Source organism: Olea europaea, chromosome 13 (genome assembly GCF_002742605.1).
Source record: "Olea europaea var. sylvestris chromosome 13, O_europaea_v1, whole genome shotgun sequence".
Lineage (NCBI taxonomy): Eukaryota > Viridiplantae > Streptophyta > Magnoliopsida > Lamiales > Oleaceae > Olea > Olea europaea.
Window position 1 is genome coordinate 17713492 of NC_036249.1, and position 22580 is coordinate 17736071.

At 34.1% G+C, this 22580-nt stretch overlaps 1 protein-coding gene across 2 annotated transcripts; it reads right to left on the minus strand.

The window, feature by feature from the left end:
- Nucleotides 1-2167: 2167 nt before the first annotated feature.
- On the minus strand, nt 2168-21095 carry LOC111407759 (glutathione gamma-glutamylcysteinyltransferase 1-like). 2 transcript variants are annotated; one of them, XM_023037419.1, is made up of 8 exons: nt 20860-21095; nt 8568-8724; nt 6732-6970; nt 6106-6269; nt 5387-5438; nt 3783-4010; nt 3233-3682; nt 2168-2374 (listed from the first exon to the last, which is right to left on the minus strand). In XM_023037419.1, exons 1-8 carry the CDS (start codon nt 20941-20943, stop codon nt 2288-2290), a joined length of 1461 nt encoding a protein of 486 aa, XP_022893187.1. In that variant the 5' UTR covers nt 20944-21095; the 3' UTR covers nt 2168-2287. The 2 variants fall into 2 exon arrangements, with proteins under 2 accessions (XP_022893187.1, XP_022893188.1); XM_023037420.1 differs by lacking the exon at nt 20860-21095 and having other exon boundaries at nt 6732-6884; nt 8568-8720.
- Between the last annotated feature and the right edge of the window lie 1485 nt (nt 21096-22580).

A 22580-nucleotide genomic window follows, 5' to 3' on the forward strand; every position in this document is an offset into this window, starting at 1 on the left:
TATCTATTATGAATAGATTTTCCTCAAATGCTCTTCCTTCAAGTTTTATTTGAATCGACTTAGCTATCTTATCAATGTTTAATATCCTACCTGAAGTAGTGCTAATTTCTAGTATACTATCAGACTTATCATATGCAATACTAGATTTAGCTAGAAAGACGATGAAACAAAAGAATGTGTTGCCCCGAGTCAAATAACGTATAAGAAGGAAAATTAGCTATCAAAAAAAAAAAAAAAAAAAAATTTTTAAAACAGGTGGTATTAGAGATTGTGCTCCAACAAATCAAGGTTATACCCCTTTGTTTTTGTGTTTGAGTTTTTGTTCTTTTGTTTTTTGCGTTTTTTTGTGTTCTTCGTGTTTTCCATTAGTTTTGAGTTTTAGATCTAAAATCTTAGGTTGTTTAATTGTATTTGTGTTTTTCTAAAAAAAAAAAAAAAAAAAAACTGTTACAATGTTGGGGTTCTTCTCTGCCTTTTGCTCAATTATGGCAAAGACTCGAGATTTCCCTTTGTTATTTTTATCCTGTTCCTCATTCTTCTTGCGAACAAGCTCTATACGATTTCGAGCAATGTGGCCTGACTTACTACACTGAAAACAAATATTTTTTCCCTATTAGACACTCTCATTTGTGTTGTTTACCACACTTAGGACAGGGTGTAATAAGATATGTACCCATCCTTGTAGGCATCATCTCCACTGTTTATTTTCTTATTCTGCCATTTTCCCTTTCCCTTATCCTGGTTATTCCACTTCCTTCTACTAGCCACAAACTTACTTGTTAGCTGCCTTGACCATGATGGTCTGTACTTGTTTTTATTCCACACATTTCAGTACTAGCCCTTTGATAACAGATAACACGAGCTCATTCCAACATTTCACTATAGGTAGTAAAACGGTGAGACATAAGAATTCTTCCTATGTCCCGATGAAGCCCTTGTTGAAATCTCTTTAGTTTTCTAGCTTCAGAACCAAATGTGGAGCATACATACTTATCTGGTCGAACTTTCTCTCATAATCAATCAAAGTCAAGCTTCCTGACTTTAACTATAAGAATTATGTTTTCTTGAAGTCCCTTAATGCTTGGGGAAAGAATTTCTCAATAACTTCTTTGAATTGATTTTAAGTCAAAGCCTCCTACTAAGCATTGGTCCTAGCTTGGGATATTGACTCCCACCAATGACATACTGCTCCCATGAACATAAACTTTGCACACTATACTTTCTGTGCATCATTAACATCTATAAGTCGAAAAATCCGTCCCAACCTTCACAGCCATTCCTCAACAACAAATGGATCACCCTCAACATAGAAAGAAGGTGGTTTATACCTTCTAAAAGTTTTCACAACTGAAGCTTGAGTCGAAGTAGCTACATAGTTCACTTGCGAGGCTTGCCTTCCAAGCTCTTACATCGCTTGCAACAAATCTCTTATCAAATCATTCTAATTTGGTTGCGCTATCCATTAGACATGCACATCACCAATTTAAGAACAACGTTTTAAAAAAGTTTTAAAAGAAAAGTGCATAAATCCATTTACAACCTAAAACCCCAAACTTAACTTAAGAAAGTTTGCATGTGACTTGAACTTAATTGAAACTACAAAGAAAAACAATTTATATTATTCTTATTTATTTATTTTATTTACCTATCTATAAGCCTTCTACATTCCCTCAATCTTCTTCCGAATCCTCTTCGGGATCCTTCTCTGGGTCCTCTTCGGGGTCTTCCTCTAATGCTTCCTCGACGAACCTTACTGGTTGATTTATCTCACAATCCCTAATAGTCAAATTACCTCATCGTCTATCATCACTCTTGAATTTTAACTGGAATGTAAGATTACTTCCCCAAGGTAGGTTTCCCCAACACTCTACTTATCACTTGGACTATGTAACCTAACAAATTCAGCAATCCAGAGAACACAATTAAAAAGCAAAGTTGGGATGCTTAAGCAAGTATTTATAAATCTATGCAATGTTGGGACAAGCAATCATAAATGTGATCCCAACGGGTAATCTAGATGGTAAGGAATGTTCCAGATTCTTTGATAGAACATGCCGTGAAATGCCAATAAAGGTATAATGATTGAACAAGTAGTAGATTTTCATGGAAGAATTTGCATAAAACGCAAGTTCGAACTCTAGAAAACTTCTGCTTTGATGATAAGAGATATTCATATAACATTTTTTCTATTAGAAGTCTGTTAAAGAATGTTTTAATCATTACAAAAGGATTCAGTTACTCTCTTATTGCATAGCAACAACTGAAAAATAAAATGATAAATAAATATTTAAATTGAGAATGCACCTAGATCATCTTTGACCTTGTTATCTGTGCATCGCTTGGGAAGAAGTAGCTGAACTTGCAAGTGCAAAATCTGCCATATCAATAGGAAAAAAAGAAAGGCTGAAAATCAGTTGCAAAGAAAAAGTTAATGATAAATCTATACATGAAAGTCAAAAGTGAGCCTACAATCAGGGCGAGGGAGAGAGAAGGAGATGGAAGCACTAACTTGTCAAAAAGTTAGTCTAGCACAATTATGGGATGTTTGATAAAGTAGATTAGATAGTACTTGACAATATTAAAGAAGAAAAACCTTAGAATTCTGTCCTTGAAAATCATTTAAATTCATTGTTCAACTTCATCAAAAACTAATAAAACTCTACTTTAAAAAAAAAAAAAAAATATATATTTTTCAAGAACAATATATCAATATTCTTCTAGAATATTAATTAAATATTGTGCTACTACAAGAGTAACAATGAACTATTTATAATAGACTTATCTACAATTAATATTTTTCTGAAATATTAATTATAATATTGTGCTACTTCAGGAGCAACAAAATGATAAATTATTAATTTAAAAAGTGAACATCTAAGTTTATTTAAAGGTAGAATTAGAAAAAAAAAGTTCAAATATACATGTGAATTCCATAATGAAGGTAGAATTAAAGGCATAAATTAATGTATATATATATATATATATATTTCGAGAAAGTATATTGTAGCTTAGCAATAGCAAGCTTTCTATCTGATCCTATAGATTTTCATATGACATGTACATATTATGCTAGACCAATACTGTTGCAACATAGAGGGAAGATTGAACGACAAAATCAACAGTGGGCATTTATCTCAAATAAACAACTAAAACCCTCAATCTGAAACTACAATGACCGTTAAATGAAGTGAGGAAACTGGTTCATTTAAGAAAACAAATGTAGCAATGGTACCTCTTCTTTAAGTAAAGGAGGAAGGCCCTCAAGTGAAACTAAGCTAGTTATCTCTTGAAAAACATCATTGTCTTTGAGACCCGTCCATGTTTGTGGCGGCAATGCCAGTAAAAGTGCTGTCAAAACATCATCGCTTGTTGGGTGCACTGCGGAGTAACCACATGAGCCAGCGCTGCAGCAGTTGATCACATTCCCAGACGCTATCCAAACAGGCTTGTCACTATTGGACCTTTGGCATCTCACACCTGTCTCCCGAGAACAAACCCTGTCCGAACCAGATTTCCCTGCCAAAAACACTGCCCCTTGGCAGCAATCACTTGCTGCAATATTTGGCAAACCATCTTGGTTGTCAATTGTCATTTTGTTCTGGCAGACATTTTTTTCTGAAGATAGAATATCTGTCACAAGCTTGTAAAGGTCGGTCTCCTGTATTTGTTTCAAGACTTCATCCTGAAATATGGAGTGATTTTAATGGAAAAGATTTAAAGATATCGGTGTATGATATTATGGACCAGAAGTCATTTCTTTCTTTTATTTCCTATGTTTCTACCTTGATAGAAAGCCTCACTTTCTCTTCTTGGCTTACGCCTTGACTACCATCCTCTTGTCTGCAAAACTCTGCCACCCACTTAATGAACTCGGCAAAATCTGGTGGAAGAGCTGTCAAAACAGTAGAGATGATGTATTTTACATCCTTCACGTTGTTTGAACTTAACAGCATTGGAACTTCATCCACCAAGTACTTGGCAGTACGAATCCAACTCTCATGCTTGCAGCTCTGCCAAAAGTATCAAATTAGGAAGTAAATAAACTGCAGGGAAAAATAGTTTCAAACTGACAAATTGTCACGTTTGGTAATATGAGCTTCACAGCACTGGATATTATTAACAGAGAAATAGAAGTTACAATCTAGTTCTTTGTCTTGAATAGTAATGTTTAATAATGCGTACTAAACATCCTCTACATGTACTCACCACACACAAGGAAAGATACTCATAAATGCACCACAACAAACGGTAGGTCAGAGAATCAAAACTAAAGTTTTTTATTTTTATTTTATTTTATTTTATTTATTTATTTATTATTTTTATTTTTTTTGTGTTGAAGTCCTTCAGCTCCATCTGAAGCAATAAAATACAACCATGTAGACATAGTTTCTGAACAAGACCGGATCAATCCAAAATAATTTTATGAAAAGGACGTGAATAGCTTCCTTCATTTTGTGTAAAATTGACAACCATTATTATAACATGATGAGAAGCAATTGATTTCTTGAAAAGGCAAATTGAACTTAAGGTTTAGCCTAAATCTTTTGAATTGTTATTTATAGGATTATATGCACTTATATATAGAATTATATAAGGATTTTAAATTTTACCTTGTCAGTTCGAGACCTAGGAAATGTATACTACAGCACTAATTCGTAACACCTAGGGGCTAAGAAGCACTCGTTGGTATCAACCTCATATTGGTCACGAAGACAATTGTACGCAAGTTGGGTACGAGGCGACATGCTCTTGAAATGCTTTAGCTATTAATTCCAGTATACAACGAACACGCCCAACGACAATTTTGGAATCAAAATTTATTATTATTTCTTTTTAGGTTCAAGGTTGGAGATGAAATAGGAAAGAAGTTCAATTAGCCTAGAAGAGAGAGAGAGAGAGAACAAAACTTGTGTTTATGACCTATCTCATTGTTTATGTGCCTGTAATGTTATTTCTCCAATTCTTATCATACTCAGGAGTCCAACTAAAATCCACTAAACTTTTCTGTTAGTTTTTCTTCAAACTCTCGCAGCAACCCTATATAACTATCAAACGTTTTCAATTTCTAATTACAATAAAATTCTAAAGATATAGTACTAAAAGATGATTTTTTTGATCTATGGATCTTTTAACTTTTTGAAAACTTCCTTGCATGATCGTCCATCACCTGTTGTATGCATTTCCCAGGGCGTTCATGCTTCATAGTTTAATTACCAAGTAAATATCCATCAATGAGTGACATGAAAAGGAAGAATAACTAGTTCAAAGAGCTAAGCTCACTTGTTTCTTCAGTACTAAATAATATTTAATATTTAATCTAAAATAATGTTCCAGTTCCATGTAGTTTAGCTCCAAAGGAATGTAATACCATTTATTAGGATCATACCAGGCTATAAACCAATAATGGTGCTGTCTGACGCCTAGATACAAGCATGAACCTGAAAATCATCACATCTAAAGTTTATTGGAAAATGTAGATTGGTGTTAGAATCTGTTGCAATTATACGAATAAAAATATTTACTCGAGTCATATACATCAGCCAACTGCAGGTTACTAACATATAATACATGAAAAATGTAAATATCAAAGATACAGCAAAAATGCAGTAATTGTGAGAACAATGAATGTGATTGAAAACCTATGATGCAGTGCAAATGAATTCAAATTTTTAGTAATTTCCACTATCTATTCCTCCTTTACGAATAGAAGATCAAGATGGAACTGTAAGTTAACTCAATGGGTGATTTCGGTCTCCGATAAGCTTAAAAAATTTAAGCCAGACATATTTAGTTAAAATATCAGCAGACGTGAACATACAAAATGTACTGACTAGACGTGCATCACCATACAACTGCTTGTTTCATGAATGAATAAGATGTCATTTTCAATAGTCAGAAAAAGGTCCTCTATTATAAGATTACTTCTATAATATGAAGCTGCTTAATGATGTTTCTTTATCTGCTTCAGCATCTTGTTGTCTGTGCATTCATCAATTTTTAAGACGTAGAATTACTGAACAGATAGTAACTACCAGTACGTTATCATCATACCAACATTATATAATCTCAGAAAAAAAGAGTTGAGAAATCCCTTCACATACTTACCCTCTGCGTTGTCCAGTTGCCCAAACTACAGTATCCATGGCTTTCCAAAGAAGTGTGAGTGGAACCCAATGAGGAGGATATTTAAACCTTGCAACATCTAGAATAAGTATCATGTCCTTTCCAGCATGATATCCACCAATGGGTGAAAAGTGACCAGTTCCAGTCTGTAGTAAATTTGTCGATCCATTGTCACATTCGATGATGTGTAACCGAAACAAAAGAAAATCAAGAACTATTAAACCTCTCAAAACTACAAGGTAATTCACCAAAGCACGAGTGCAGAGAGAAACAAAATCTCAAAAATCTGAATTTGCACGCTAATAGTTTATTGACAATATTTTATTTAGAAAGGCCATTCATGTGAATGAGACACACTTGACCTAATGTAGCACTATGTTAGACACCCTCAACAACCAATGTGCACACAAAAATTTAAATATTGCCCTAAGCCATTAACATACAATAGAAGTCTGAGTAGCTCATAGTACAAGAATTAAATTTTATTAATTTACTAAGATATCAAGATACATAAAGCAGTAACCAAAATTTCGGATAATGCGGGGTAAGAAAGTTCATCTGAGAACTTAAAAGATAGTAACAAGCAAACAAGAAGTTACGTATTTAACCTGGTCAAAGGCTTCTCTATGATACGATGAGATCACATGACAATCTTCTGAAGTGGAGCATGATATCACGTACTTACGAAATTCATCCATAGTGCTCTGATTTGTACGAAATGCTTCAACATTGGCTCCCGCACATTGAGCCAAACATAGCACCTGCCCAAACGAGATGCCTTTATCTTTAACATTTTCCAAAGGCTCACAACAGTCCAACATTGATTCATCAAACCATCTCCAAGATCCTGAGATTGGAGTTCTTTTAAGCTCGTGATGCAAATTTAAAGAATTTCTAAGATATTAAAGTTGTTTAATAAAAGATAATAGAAAAAATCAAGTTCAGGTTTGAAATTTCAATAAAATGCTGTATACGATAATAGAAGCCTCCAATAAAGACTTATCGCAGCCCTTCTCATCTGTACACTGGTAAGTGAAGCACCTCAATTTTTCAACCATGTCAGAGAAATTTTTTGCAATTTACTATTTAAAATGATATAATATTAAGGATTATTGTATGTGTAACAGTGTACCCAATAGATTACTCACCCCTCATGTGGGCCATCCTCCATGTGAGGGGGGTGTAATGCTTTTTAATTGAGAGAGGATCGTATATATTTCTTTTTACATAACCCAATCTGAAGAAATCAAAATTGAAAAACAACCTTCCAGGATCCAAAAAATTTTATCTCAAGCAACATTTATGAAAATAAATGAAAGGATTTTGATGAGCTCCAAAAAATACATTGAAACGAAATTTATCTTAAGTGGATGATAAGGAAAATAGAAAAGAGATAGTTCAATTCACTTCTATAATCATCACTGATGATTTCAATAAGCTCACGAAATTTAGGGATACAAAATTCTAGTTGAGGAAGTTGATTATTAAAAAATGACTAACAAGAACTTTAAATTTTCGAATTTCAATACACGGACTGCAAGAAATATAGTAGCCTCCAATATGCAAGGTACACTAAAAATCTCTCCTCCCTTCTGGCTATCCCTCCTCTTTTCCGACCGCTTTTCAACCCAGTCCTAGGAACTTTTGACTTTTGCATCTTATTATTTAACAAAAAGAGGGTAAACCTCGAGATACAGCTCAAAATCAAAAAATTTTGTCCGAGATCACATAAAATAAGAATTCATCCGCCATGACACCTCCCAGACACAGAAGTATGATAGCTAAAATATGGACTTTTAATACACTGGATTATCAACACAAGAATAGCCCTTCAAAATTGTCATTTGAGTTGTAATAGAGATTTATAAAAGAAATGGACATGGGACGAAGTTCTTATCATTGAGAGCTTCCAAAATATTTATCAACTTGATTTTGTGAAAAAAGGACAAATATACTAGATTAGAGCACTTACACCGTTGCCAAGGTAGGTTCAGGAAAAATTTGACAGGAAAATTTTTCAAAGAATCCAAAACGTCATAAAACGAGGAATTCATAAAGATCTGGAATTTTTGTTAGACTCCATTGTGACTTAACAAGATTCTTACCCCGTAACCTTCAACAATATATCACATTAGTCATTTTCAGTTTGGAAGGTTGGATTGAGACACTAGGTTTCTATCTTCCCATTCTTACCTCACTTAGAAAACCTCCAAAGTCATGTTAATCATATTCAAGCATAACATTTCAATTAACCAAATATTTGTATCAAAAGAGACATTTGAAACATCATGGTGATAAATAACCAAATGAACTCTTTAAGAAATGTAAATATCAGAGAAGTTGCAGTTTGGTGAAAGATTTGAAAATCTCGATAAAACAAGAAAAAACTGAATTACTAATTGAACAACATAACCCTTACTACAGTGCATAATAATATGATTTACCTTTCCATTTTCTCCCTGGATCAATAGCAAGGGCATTCAAGACCATTGAAAGGCTAGCTAAACCACAGTATGCTGGTTCAGATTGTGTCTGAAAGTAAGATATCAACTTGAAAAAACCTTCCATAGTTCCATCGTCAATGGCCTCTTTGAAGAGTTTCTGCAGTGGAGACAGCACAAAGGGATCATACTGAAGATTGGACAAATAGCTAACCGTTTCTAGTGATTCCACACCATCAACATATCAGTAGCTTAGAAAGGACACAACTTTGTAAACTAAGCATATCATTTTGCTTTCTACCTCTTCAAACTTAAATTTTTCCTTTGAAAAAACAGAAGCATGGATCTACGTAGAGATGCACAGCATACCAGAGAAGCAAGTTAGTTTACATTATTAAATCAATAAATTACACTAATAACATCCAAATCCGTCTAATTTTAGCCTTACATGAGTAGTTTGCCACTGGTGTTCTATTCAAAAGTAAATTACAGAATTAGTTCTAAACAGAATATTCACTTTCTAGCAACTTAAGAACTCCCATCTGAGATGGTCTGAATGGTCAGTGCACCAAAACCCCAGAAAAGCTAAATTATATCTCAATGTTTTGCATTTTATGCTGATCCTGTAATTATGTTCTTAGGAAAGGAACTTGGCTCTGATAGGAAATGTCTTCTGAGATTTTCACTTAGGAGCAAGAAATTGACTCTAATACGAAAATGACTCCGGAGATTTTCCCACTTAAAGTCAATTTTGTAGTAACCTTTTTTATCCTTTCTACACTTTCCCTTTCCATACTGCTCATGTTTCCACTAGACCAATAGAGGATCTACACCATATGAACTTGTCTTTGTTGATTGGCTTTGTAAACATATCAGCTAGGTTGAATTTTCTGGATATCTACACTTCATTCTTCCACCTTTTCACTTAAAAAGTGATACTGAATTTGAATTTTTTGCCTTCAAGTGAAATGTTGGATTCTTTGCTAAGCGAGGCGCTTTGAATATCACATAAATAAAGATATCTTCTCTTGTTTGTATCTGAGCTCCTCCATTAACATTTGTAACCAAATTACCTCATTACTAGCTTGTGTAGTTGCGAGATAAGATTCCATTGTAGAAGTAGCCACAATAAGACTATAATTTGAAACCCAACATGTAGCTCCTCCAGCAAGAGTTGAAAGATTTTTAAACAAAGAAGATGGAGGCTTATGTTTTTCCTATTAGCTTACTTCACTGGCTGATGTATTTCATCTCAAATATATAGAGATTACAAGAAGTTTCTTGCCAAAATAGTCAACAACTTTTTACCTAATACAGCTTTCCCTAAAACAGGCATAACCATGTTTTGGTAAAACTTCTAGAAAAAACTACCAGGTTTTATCCTTAATTTCAAGCTGATAAAAAGTACAGAAACAGAAGATAGTTTTACAACAAAAGTGTCAATATAACTTCAACGCTCCTTCTTGGCACTTTTGCTAGAAACACCAAGGCTGTTTCTAAGTGTTTCAAACCTTGTTTTAGCCAAGGATTTGGTTAGAATATCTGCATTTTGATCCTCTAAATTGCAATTTACAAGTCCCACTTCCTTTTCTTCTTGTGCTCCTCTGATCGAGTGATACTTGATTTTGATATACTTGGTTCTTCCATGAAACACAGGATTCTTCACCATAGCTATTGCAGGCTGGTCGTCACAATAGATGATTGTTGCTTCTTCTTGCTTGTGCTTGAGATCCTCTAACACTTTCCTCAACCAAAGTGCTTGATTTGTAGCTTCTGAAGCTGCAATGTACTCAACTTCTGCTGTGGACTGAGCTACAATTTTCTGCTTCATCGAATTCCAACAAATAACACTTGAACCAACATAAAACACATAACCAGAGGTGCTCTTCATGTCTTCAGAAGATCTAGTCCAATCACTATCAGTAAAACCAATCAAATTCAGAATTTCAGACTTTCTAAACCAAATTCCCAACTCTTCAGTCCCTTTAATGTATCTCAAAACCCTTTTTGCTGCTTGAAAGTGAATTTCACTTGGCTCATGTCTAAATGTTGACAATAGATTTGTAGCGAATGTAATACCTGGCGTTGTTTCTGTTAGATACAACAAGCACCCCACTAAACTCCTACAAACTCTAGCATCTATCCTTTTAGCTCCATCTACCTTCATTAATTTTGCATTCTGAATTAAGGGAGTGCTTATTGGTTTACAATTTTCCATATTGAACTTTCTTAAAACTTCCTTAGCATACTTTCTTTGGCAAACAAAGATTCCTTGCTATGTGGATGTATCTCTATGCTAAGAAAGTATTGCATTTCCCCCAAATCTGTTATATTAAATGCTTTCTTCAATTCTGCTTTCACTTTTTCAATCAAAGCAAAGTTGGTCTTTCGGGCATTTCTTTAAAAGGAAATCTGTTTTCGAAAAATTCAGTCCTCTAGTTTCAAAAATTATGTTATTTTTTATCAAATCATTTTTAGAGTCCATGACTAAAAATCTGTAGGCTAATTATGAAGAGCATAGTCTACAAAAACACAATCAATAGTTTTCAGACAAAGTCTAATTCTTTTAGGTGCTGAAATAGAAACTTTAGCCAAACACCTCTACACTTTAAGATATTTATATGAAGGTACTCTATCTTTCCACATTTCATAAGGGGACTTATTTATTTTTCTTACTAGAAATTCTGTTAACAATATAACATACTGTAAAAAGGGCTTCTCTCACATGTTAGAAAATAATCCGAAGAGTTTGGCATTAAAATGACCATATAATTAAAAGTTCTATTTTTCCTTTCAACTACACCATTAGATTGGAGAAAATAAAGTGAAGTAGTCTCATGAACAATACAATTATCAACACATAATTTATCAAAATTACCCTTATATTCTCATCCGCTATCAAGTCTTAAAACTTTAATTGTTTTGTCTAGCTGTCAATGAAAGTTAAAAAATATTTATTTCCACTACGAGTAACATATCCTTTTGAATTACATAAATCGGAATGTATTAAACTTGAAAATAAAGTAATTCTACCAACATGAGGAAATGATTTTTTTAACATACTTAGATTCAACACAAGTTTCATATTTTGTATTTGAAAAATTATCAGTTTTGGGGATATTTTCCAAACTTATTAATTTTTTAATAGAAGTTAAATTAACGTATCCAAGTCTAGCATGTCACAAATAATAAGAATCCATCAAGTAAACTGAAGAAGTAGATGCTTTATTGTTAAGGAAAAAGCTCTCTGCACAAGTGATGCGGACATCACTTATATTATTATCGCACTATTTTACTTTTCTAGTTATTAGGCTTGTATTATTGGTTTGGCCCAAACCCATCACTGGTAGGGTTATGTTTTTACTATTTATATGGTTTTCAGTTGTAATTTCAGTAGATGATGATGAATTAGAATTGAAATATTTTTGGCTTGCAGCCGTTTTCTCCCTCCCCTCTCTTCCCCTAGTTTCTTCTCCTCCTCCCCGTTCCTTCTTCTTCTCCCCTAGTTTCTCAACTTCTTCCCGGCTACTTCTTCTTATTGGAATCCCTCAATCTATCCTACATCAAAGTGGTATCGGAGCTAAAACTTGGAAAATACTTCACTCGTACTCCTGAAATTTCCTCCTGTCATCTTCACAAAACACCATCCTCCTGCGCCTCACACCAGATTACAAATGTTTTGTCAAAATTCATTCACAGCTCCCAGCATCAACCTTGTTAACTCCAACCACTCCCACCACGAGCAAAACCAACAATTACTTCTACTGCCCCATAATTAATTTTCACTGCAACATGCTATCCCATACACTTAACCTACGACAAAAAAAACCACCAAAGACCGTTTTCACAAACAGTAATCATCACCACAGAAAGCCTACACCGTCAGCCACTCCGTTGCTGAACGACACCCACCCTGCCACCCCAAGTTCTGACGTCTCCTGCAATTTCGAGCAACTCGCGACACCCAAACTCCCAGAAACCAACTACTGAAATCAACTCTCAGTAACTTGCCACTGCAAAACCGCCACCAGTCTACTGAAATCAACTCTCCAGCACGAAATTACAGCGACCAGAAATTTTCACATTGCGTTTCCGAACACGAAGTACCCACCCACGACCGCCTGCTCTGATTATGACACCGATGGACACCGACCGCCAGTCATGCTTCCTTCATCCATTGCTCAAAACCAGTCGATTTACTCGTGAACACCGCCTCCTGACTCCCAAGGTTGCCGCGCCGTCACCTCTTCTAAGAGTGGGTAGACGTTTTTTTTTTCAATTTGGAGATTTTAGGTATATGATTTTATGATTTTCAACCTGGGCCTTTTCAATTGGGCCGTGATTACTCTGGATTTTGATATTGTGGATTTGAAATTTGATTTTCATTTTTGCTGTAATTTGGACCTGATATTGTAATACAAGTTTAGTTAAAAAAAATATTGAAAAAAAAATAATAAATCAGAAAAGATTGTCAAAAAAAATGTATTTTCTATTATTTGCAGGTACCTCTTTTATTCCTGTTGATTTGACACATCTACGTCAACGGACGAAAGGAAAGTTACTATTTTTATCTTTGGTTTATATTACTGTTTCGTTTTAAAATTGAATCAATATTTTTGTGTTGCTGCTGATCTAGTTTTTACATAAACTTACGTAATTGGATCCATTAACCTCGTTAAATCTCACTTTTACCTTGCTTATTTTACATGATTAGGGTTTGACTAGTATTTGACCCTTGCTTTGCTATTTTACATATACTAGCAGTATTAGCTTGTTATATTTGGATTTTAATCCCAACATTTATTTAAAAAAATAAAATAAATAAATAAAAATAAAAATAAATAGCTCAAATTTTCATTTTCCGTTACTTGCACTTTTGTTCGTTGATCTCTCTATTGCATGTCATTAAGTTGTTATTACAGTGCATGTAGTTACATATTGGTCATCTTGTCACTTCTAGCTCCAGTACCTTAAACATGGACCCCTCACAATTCAATGCACTCACACGACAAATAGCGACTATTCAAACTCAAATGACCGCTACTCTTGAAGAGAGTAAGGCCCTATCTGTTAGTTTGAAAAATTTTAAACACATCCCTCATTCAATTGATGTTGATAATTGTAAGGTGTCCCATAATAGACAACATCGTCGATAAGGTAATCAAAAATACTTTCGACCCGATCGTAAGAATAGGGATAGGAATAGGGATCAAATTCGTGAGCGAGAACGAGAAAATTTTGAAATTTTTACTCAACGGAATGCCCTTAACAAGGAAATCAATTAGTGACTGAGTATATCGCGCAATTTGAGGAATTTAGAGCCAAATGTCATTTAATTGAGAATGAGAGCACGACTTTGAGTAGGTTTAGCCAAGGTCTGAGAGATGATCTTAAGCGCGAGCTTTTCCTTCGAGGTGTCACTACTCTTGATCACGCTTACTCTTTAGCTCGAGATTATGAGTTGATTATTATACTCTATATGAAAAGCGTGGTCATCGTCGTTTACCCATCTCATTAGCATCGCCTTATCATAAGTCTATCATAAAACCTTCTCCGTCTAATGTTCCTCCTATTTGGAAAAATAATTTTAAAGGTCGTGATAGTCCAAGATCTTCTTCTCCATGTAGAAAGCATATTGACAATCATCCTTCGGTGTCATTGGCTCCACTTCCTCCCGTTAAGTCCCTTCTAGGACCTCTTCGTCTGATATTCCTCCAATTTTGAAAAATAAGGGTAAAATTTTTGATAATCATCATTTAGCTTCATTGGCTCCACCTCCTCTCGTTAAGTCCCTTCTAGGACCTCCCCCTTCTAATGGTTCTCCAATCTTGGAAAATCAGGGTAGAATTTCTGAAACTCCAAGGTCTTCTTCTCACTTGTTGTGCGTCAACTGTAAAGACTTTGGTCACATTTCTTCTAAATGTCCTAATCGAACCTTAGTCATGGAAGAACGAAAGAATGTAATAGAGGAGCCGTTAGAAGATCTAGTCTATGACCCTAAACTTGAAAATTTTGATGACTTGAATGATAGTGAGGACACTTCCTTAAGTGGAATCCAGACTCTTCCCGAGACTTTGGATACTATACCCCTTATCTCGGACAATTCTTGATCACATGTTATATGTCATACCCTTACTCAAGTTAAAGAGCTTGATGATGTCACCGGTCACCCTTGGAAAATCCAATCGCCTGTGGTTAACACTAAGGCAAAACTATCCACCACTGACCAACCTCAAATTGATGGTCAAAACAAAAGTACTAACCAAAATCTTGACAATTTATTAGAGTCTCTAGTCCAGAAAAATCTTGGGAATTGGGACTTGATCCCTCCAATTGTTCAAATTGCATATGACAATCCTGTGAACTGGTCTTTAGGTCTAAAACCCTTTGAAGTTATTCTTGGTTGTGAACCCTTGAAACCTCTAGCCCTTATTCCCATGCACCCACATGCTTGTGTGTCTATGTCAGTTGAGGTAGTTGTATCACATTTTCATAGCTTGCATATTGAGATCAATAAACAATTTGAAGCAAGTAAAGCATTATATAAACCTCAAGTTGATTGGCATAAACAACACTTTGAATTTAATATTGAGGATTATGTTATATTACAAACGTGTAATGCTGGTCTTTTTAAAATTTCAAAGTATGTTGGTCAAAATGCCTATGTCAATGATCTTTTATCACATTATGATCATCACCCTATTTTATTTGTTAAGGACTTCGATACTTACAATAGCTATTTTAACACTTTTGTGAATCCTTTTCTATCTCTACCTGAGAACTCCCACACCGAATCTTTTGCTATGTCTATTCGAATGCCACCTGTCGCAGCACACAAAGATAAAATTGATGTAATTTTAGATGAACAGGTTGTGTTAACCATTGATGGAGAGAATCGATGCTTCTTTAATTGTTGGGTAGATCAACGTTCTTATTGTGCTCCACATTATGCGCAATCATGTGAAGATTTTGGAGATGGGTTGCAGGAGTACTTGTTATTTGGAGTCCAATGTCGGTACTTGATTAAAATGAGGGATCGTCCGCCTTGGTCGGATCATATTCTTGAGGACAAGTTGCCATTTGCATTGTTATCAACCATGGAGTTCAGATATTTGATTCTTCAAAAAGATCATCCACCATGGTATGAGTTCAGATATTGAAGATTGACGATAGCTCTTTGTCATTTGTTCACTCGACAGAGTCGAGTTTCTCTTCCACCCCGGGAGAATTGATGCGGACATCACTTATATTATTATCGCACTATTTTACTTTTTTAGTTATTGGGCTTGTATTATTGGTTTGGCCCAAGCCAATCACTGGTAGGGTTATGCTTTTACTATTTATATAGTTTTCAGTTGTAATTTCAATAGACGATGATGAATTAGAATTGAAATATTTTTGGCTTGCGGCCGTTTTCTCCCTCCCCTCTCTTCCCGTTCCTTCTCCTCCTCCTCCCCGTTCCTTCTTCTTCTCCCCTGGTTTCTCAACTTCTTCCCGGCTACTTCTTCTTATTGGAAACCCTCAATCTATCCTACATCAACAAGCCTGTACAAGGGGGTCCGCCCCCATGTGTATACACCTGTACAAGCCCTGTGTAAAGAGGCCTGTGCAGGTAGCACGGTTATATTATTAATCACAGAAATATTGAGTTTAAACAGACCCTTATCCGCATACCTCTTCCCAATAAAAGAACCACCCTTACATAGTACAACTTGACTACTCTCAAATACAATTTTAAATCTCTTTTTGATAAGATAAATCCAGACACTAGATTTTTTTCTAATTTCAGGTACATAAAGGACATCATTCAAACTAAGGGTATTTTCAAAAGTAAATCTAAGTGTCACAGTTTATTTCCCTCGATTTTAGAGGAAGATGCATTCCCAATGAACAGATATTCTCCAACATTAGCAAGAGTGCATGAAGAAAATGCACCTTTCGTACAGCAAATGTGCTTGGCAGCTCCAAAATCTACCCACCAGTCTGTCATGTTGCTTATTCGATTAACTTCTATTTCCATAGTAGAGAAATTCTCATCCTCTACTACATGTGCGCAATTCTTCACGATTTTTCCTTTCTTATTTCTACAATTTTTTGCAAAGTGATCTGGTTGACTACAAATGAAACAGCCACCCACAGTTTTAATTTTAAATTGGGGTTTCGACCGATTGTTCTTTCTCACAAATTACTTTTCCTTTTTTCTACCTTTAAAGTTCTGGCCTTTGGTAAAATTTCCAACAAATTTCTTACTACCAGAACTTCCTTCAATAAGATTAGCCTTGGAATCCAAATTGGGTCTCTCCCTACGTTCTGCCATTCTACTGTCCTTCTCAGTTGTAATCTTGATAATCAGATCCTCTAAGGACATTTCTTCTTTCTTATGTTTCAAACTATTTTGATACTCTTTCCAAGAAAGTGGTAATTTTTCGGTTATAGCAGGTACTTGAAAACCCTCATAGATTTTATATCCCTTACCAATAATTTCTTGAATTAAAATATCTAATTCTTCAACTTGACTGACCACGATTCTTATATCATCCATTTTAAAATCTAGAAATTTTTGCACAACAAATTTCTTAGCTCCAGCATCTCCGGTAGTATATTTATTTTCTAAGGAATTACATAATTCTTTAGCAGATTTACACGACCAATAAACATCACATAAATTTAATGTCGAGCAATTCAAAATATAGTTTTTGCACATATAATCATTATGTTCCCAATTAGGTAAACCATCTATTTCCATAGGCTTATCGGTAATTGCAAAAGCAGGTTTATCAAATTCAATAACATCAACAACTTTAAGAGTTGTCAAATAGAATCACAACTTCATTTGCCATTTCTTAAAATTCTTTTCATTAGATAATTTAGATTTTTCAGAATACTTAGGAACAGATATATCTACTGTATATATGACAACTAATTATAAACGAATTTCACTTTAGAATGTTGGAAAATAGCTAGTTGCAGGAAACTTGCAGAACAATAAAATACGAAAATAAAATTTATCGACTAATCGTGTCTCATGACAGCATGATATCAAAGTGAATTTGTCCATAGATAATTGTTGCGACCTCTATAAACAATCATTCTTAGAATACACTGATCAAACAAACCATTTGTGCAACAATCATGAATGGTTTCAGAACTCTCAAGTGTACTAAAAAAAATATGTAAAACTCGAGTATAAAAATTACAGAATATGAAAATTATAATTTCATTTTTATGTGTTTTTTTTCCAAAAACAGATGAGTGTTTACATAGGCAAAATAGATATAACTACCTCCACCATTATCCAAAAAGACTTGCAATTTTTAATGGAATGTGGATAATGGGTTTTTGATAATAGGTTGTTGAAAAAAAGGTCATATTATACAGACTAGTTTGACCCATTAAATAATTTCGAAATGATTAAAATAAAAAATTATTATTTTAATTAAGGAAGCTCAAGAATCCAAAGCCCCAAGGCTCCAATCAAAGACTTTTATTATTGAGTGGGATGTGACCCAAAACCCAGACCTTCCACACTTTCCACCAATTGGACACTTCATCTAAATTAGTAATTTCTTTCACATATTATATTTATTGAATAGATATATAACATTGATCACATAACAGGCAATTTTGATTGCTTCTACCCAGAATGACTTGGCTAGTCCATTAGATCTTAACATTACTCTTGTTATTTCTAACAAGCATGTGTTCATCTACTCTGCCACTCCATTTTGTTGTGGAGTGTAAACCGTTTTGGATTGTCTCTAGTACCTTATTAATGGAAGTTATCAAATTCATCCCTGATATATTCTCTTCCATTATGTGTCCTCGAACACTCATTCTTATTTTCAATTCAAGCTCTATTCATGCTTTGAGTATTTTGAAGACTACAAACAAATCTTCCTAGGGACAATACCGATGTTGCCAAACATCAAAATGAACCAACTTCAAAAAAAACTTTGCTTCTGGTAGTAGAACTATTGAACTTCAATATGTGCTACTTATTAGTAACACAATACTAACAAAAGGGTAATGAAGCCTTTTTGAGTCTAAGAAGAAGCTTTTGTCCTGAGAGAAGTTTCAAACATCATTCCGACATGTGGCCAAGTTTGCAATAACACATCATTGTTAATTCTTCTGCTAAACTTACCAATGTAACATATGCTTCTCTTTCTCATAGTGTCTCTTTTTTAAGCATGTACAAATGACAGCTATCTTTTTCGCACGCGTATTTGAATATCTGTACGATCCCATCTTGAACATTTACACCTATTGTCATATAATTGTCCCAATGACTTTTTCATCATCCCTTCATGTGTCGTACCTTCTTATTTATTTGAATTATATCATCATACATTTTTAATTTAACAGTGCTTACACTAGCTATCTCCAAAGCATAATCATCGTCCATAAATACAAATGCTCATGAGATTGGTTTACACTGATGAAACCATTCTTTCAGAAAAGCCATGTGTGAGGTGGCCACTAAGTCCATAAGTTGAACATCAGCAATATGGGATCTGCCTTATATTGTTTCGCCGTCGTCTAAGGTACTTTCAACATTACTTTGAAGGTTTGTCACATTCCTCTCTACATTTTTTTTATTACACCAACAATCTTTCTTAAGGAGCCTTTTCTTGCCAAAGTAGTGGCATTTAATGTTCTTCTTACTCTTTGACTTGGATCTACGATGATTTTGGCTCCCACTTCTCTACATTCTTTTTATTGCTGCAACAATCATTCTTGAGGTTCCTTTTCTTGCCACAATTATAGCATTTAATATTCTTCTTGCTCCTTGTCTTGGATCTATCGTGATTTTGGCTCCCACTGGATGCGTTGGTCTCCCTCTCATTATTATTAATGCCTCCACTTGTTGTGAATTGGCCAATATATCTTCCTTGTTCTTGAGCTTATGTTCTTTTTCCAAAACAGTAGTTGCAACCTCCTCAAAGAGTTGAGAGTTTGGAAGAATATTATTGGTAAGGTAGATAATGAGTCGATCATATGAATCTGGTAGACTTTGAAGCAGAAGTTCTGTAGGCTCATTTACATCTATTTTGTAACTCAATTTTGAGAGTTTAGAACAGAGTATTCATAGTGTTGATGTGATCCATCAGCAAAGTAAATTTTGGCATTTGAAGAGTGTAGAGTCTTCTCTTGAAGAAAATTTGTTATGTAGTTAATTGGCCTCGTACAACTTTGTTGAAGTGTCCAAATCTCTTTTGTAGTCTTTTTCTATTCTACGTTTGACAAGACTTCATCAGCTAGACTCAGGTGCAGATTGGCAATAGCCTTATCATTCGTTTTCTTCGATTTGATATCGCTAATAGTTTTCGCCGGTCTTTCTCCAATAGCCTCCGATCAATCTTCTTTTGTTAGGATTGCCTTCTTCATTTTTCATAACGAGAAATTATTCTCATTAGACTTCTTTATTTCAAACTTCATAGCCATTGTTAAAAATGCTTCTTTCCACTAACTAGATCTAAATGTAGCTCGAAAACCAATAATAAACCTACGCCCTAATACCACTGTCAGGAAGTTGTGGTACGAGGCACAAAAATGCAACTGAAGTGGAAATGAGAAAAATGAGGAAAAATTGACGAACAAAAAGCACTGACAAACTAAAGAAGAATTTCCTTGTACCAAAAGGATTACAACAACTTCTCTTACTAGAAGGAGGCACAATAACAATAACCTCTCTCTTTTAACAGGAGAAAACATCTTTCAAACAAAGGAAATACTAGGTATCCTTCTTTTGCCTCTAACTTTCTCTATCTCTTGGTTTTCTCTCAAGAATTGGATATCATAATTAAATGGTTTTATGCCCTATATACAGGAGTAAAAAGAAGTATGAACACCAAATTGCAGCTGCACAATGTGAACACCAAATTTCAGCGGAACAAAAAATTGGCTTTTCCACCACAAAATGAGCGTCAAAACTCACAACCAATGTTTAATTACAATACTAGAGAACAACATTGAAGCAATATCACAGTTTTTCGCGAAGATATGGAGGGTGAAAATATTGCAAATATAGCAGAAGAGGTTAATTATCAATTATCAAAAAAAATCCAAACGATATATCAAAATGAGTAGCTCTATATGTAAGCGTTCTAATGAGTAAATCAAAACATAACTCCTGCTTTCACAAGAGTCCAGCTATGTTAAACTTAAATATTCATCACATAGCTCAATCATTCCAAAAATAAGACATTAATCCAACACTAATTACTGACATTTGGAATAAGAATAGCTAGTAAAATAAAAATTAAAAAATCGAATATAAAACACGGAGACAAACCTTGCCTTCTGAAGAAGCGAAATCTATAGCAGGAGGAGAAGGGAGTACTCTCCTGTACAAGCCTGCCGTCCCTGCTGTCGACATTGCTGCACTGTTTGGTTCTCTCCTAATTCTGTATGTATATGTATATATACACAGATACGCACAGTGGAATAATTCCCCATAACCAATGTTTTGGCGCAAAATGTGGAATTTCGAAGGAATAATGGGCGCGTTGGACCAGAAAAAAGTCTGTTTTGGAATATTCATGTTTGGGTAAAAGCTTAAAAGTTACGAATTGTGCTACAGAAAAACATACAGGTACTTCACGGAATATACACATTAGTGGGCCCACCTCAATAAAATATTCACATGGGGTCACCTCCACATGTCTTCTCTAAAAGCTCCATGAGAAAATGTCTCGTACATTGGGCATTTTCCAAAAGTTACAAGTAATGAAAGTAAATTTTACAGTAACAAATAATTTAAACTCTAAGGCCATCTCCAAAAGATTTTTTATTTTTAAAGAGCATATTTTATCATCTCTTTATATTTAATATTTAATTTATTTAATCCCAAAAAATATTTATTATTTTCCCTATGTTTTATTTTATTTAGTCTTTTTTTAGATTATTTTATTATGAAACTCTTTGAATGCATTTAATTAGAAAGTGAGTCAAACTTATTTTCTAAATTAAAATGTTAATTTAAAAAGTTACTTGAAGCATGATTTTAAAGATTGTCTCTTTAAAATAGATGGTATTTTATATTTAAAGAGTCTTTTCTAGATGCTATAAAAAGTTAAATAAATATATAAGTAATCATTCCACATCTAAGGGTTAACACTTGAGATTTAAAGAGTTAATATTTAAAAATCAACTTCAAAAGGCTTTCATTATCTATTCTTACTTTATAATGATTATATCTAGCCCCCGTTTCCTCCAATCCCCTTCTCATTCTTTCTCTCTTATTTTCAACTATTCAATCTTCCATAAAATAATATTACATTCAAATAAAAAACTTTTTCATTTTTTTTCAAGTACACATTTTAAAAAATAATAATAATATTATTCCAACCATTAAATTTGAATAGAATGGGGGTCAAACGAGAGCTAATTTGTTACAAATATCACAACTCTAGTTTCTAAGTTATTCAAATCATATTTGAATTGATTGGTTATTATCATCTAAAAAGAAATGTGTTATAAGGAATATGTTATATAAAAGATAATGAAAAAATCAATAAGCATTTATTGAAGAAAACAAAATAAAGAGGTAAAATAGATATTATTTGTAGAGTAAAAAAAAAATCCACTTTCTAAAATAGTTAATTTTTTCCTCGTCAAACCCGATATCCGTGGGGATCCGCCCTAAATGGGGTGAGGATTACCCACTTAATCGGGTTGGGTACGGGGTGGGAAATTCCACTCCGAGGCGAGTACGGGTAACGAGGGCCTCACTCAGTCCTGTTTATTTTTATTTTTTTAAAGAACTCAATACTTTAAGGCCTTCTTCGATTTTCATTATTTTTAAAATACATTTTTCCCTCTATTCTTTTTAACTACACATTTTTTAATAAAATGAAATTACACGTAAATCCAAAACTTTTACTTATATTTTAACCACACATTTTCCATCACTCTCCTATTCTAAAATGCATTATTAGAAAATAATGAGGCTCAAACAAACACTAAATAGAAAAACTCCATGAAATTTCATTAATTCTAATAGAAAATGGTAAC

Bases quoted from the DNA above. Each gene is read 5' to 3' on its own strand.
- LOC111407759 (XM_023037419.1), bottom strand. From the start codon at position 20,943: ATGTCGACAGCAGGGACGGCAGGCTTGTACAGGAGAGTACTCCCTTCT. The intron at 3,683-3,782 runs GTAGAAACATAG...TCCATATTTCAG, and splicing joins AAGTGAGGCTTTCTATCAAG to GATGAAGTCTTGAAACAAAT. The intron at 2,375-3,232 runs GTACCATTGCTA...TTGATATGGCAG, and splicing joins CTCCTTTACTTAAAGAAGAG to ATTTTGCACTTGCAAGTTCA.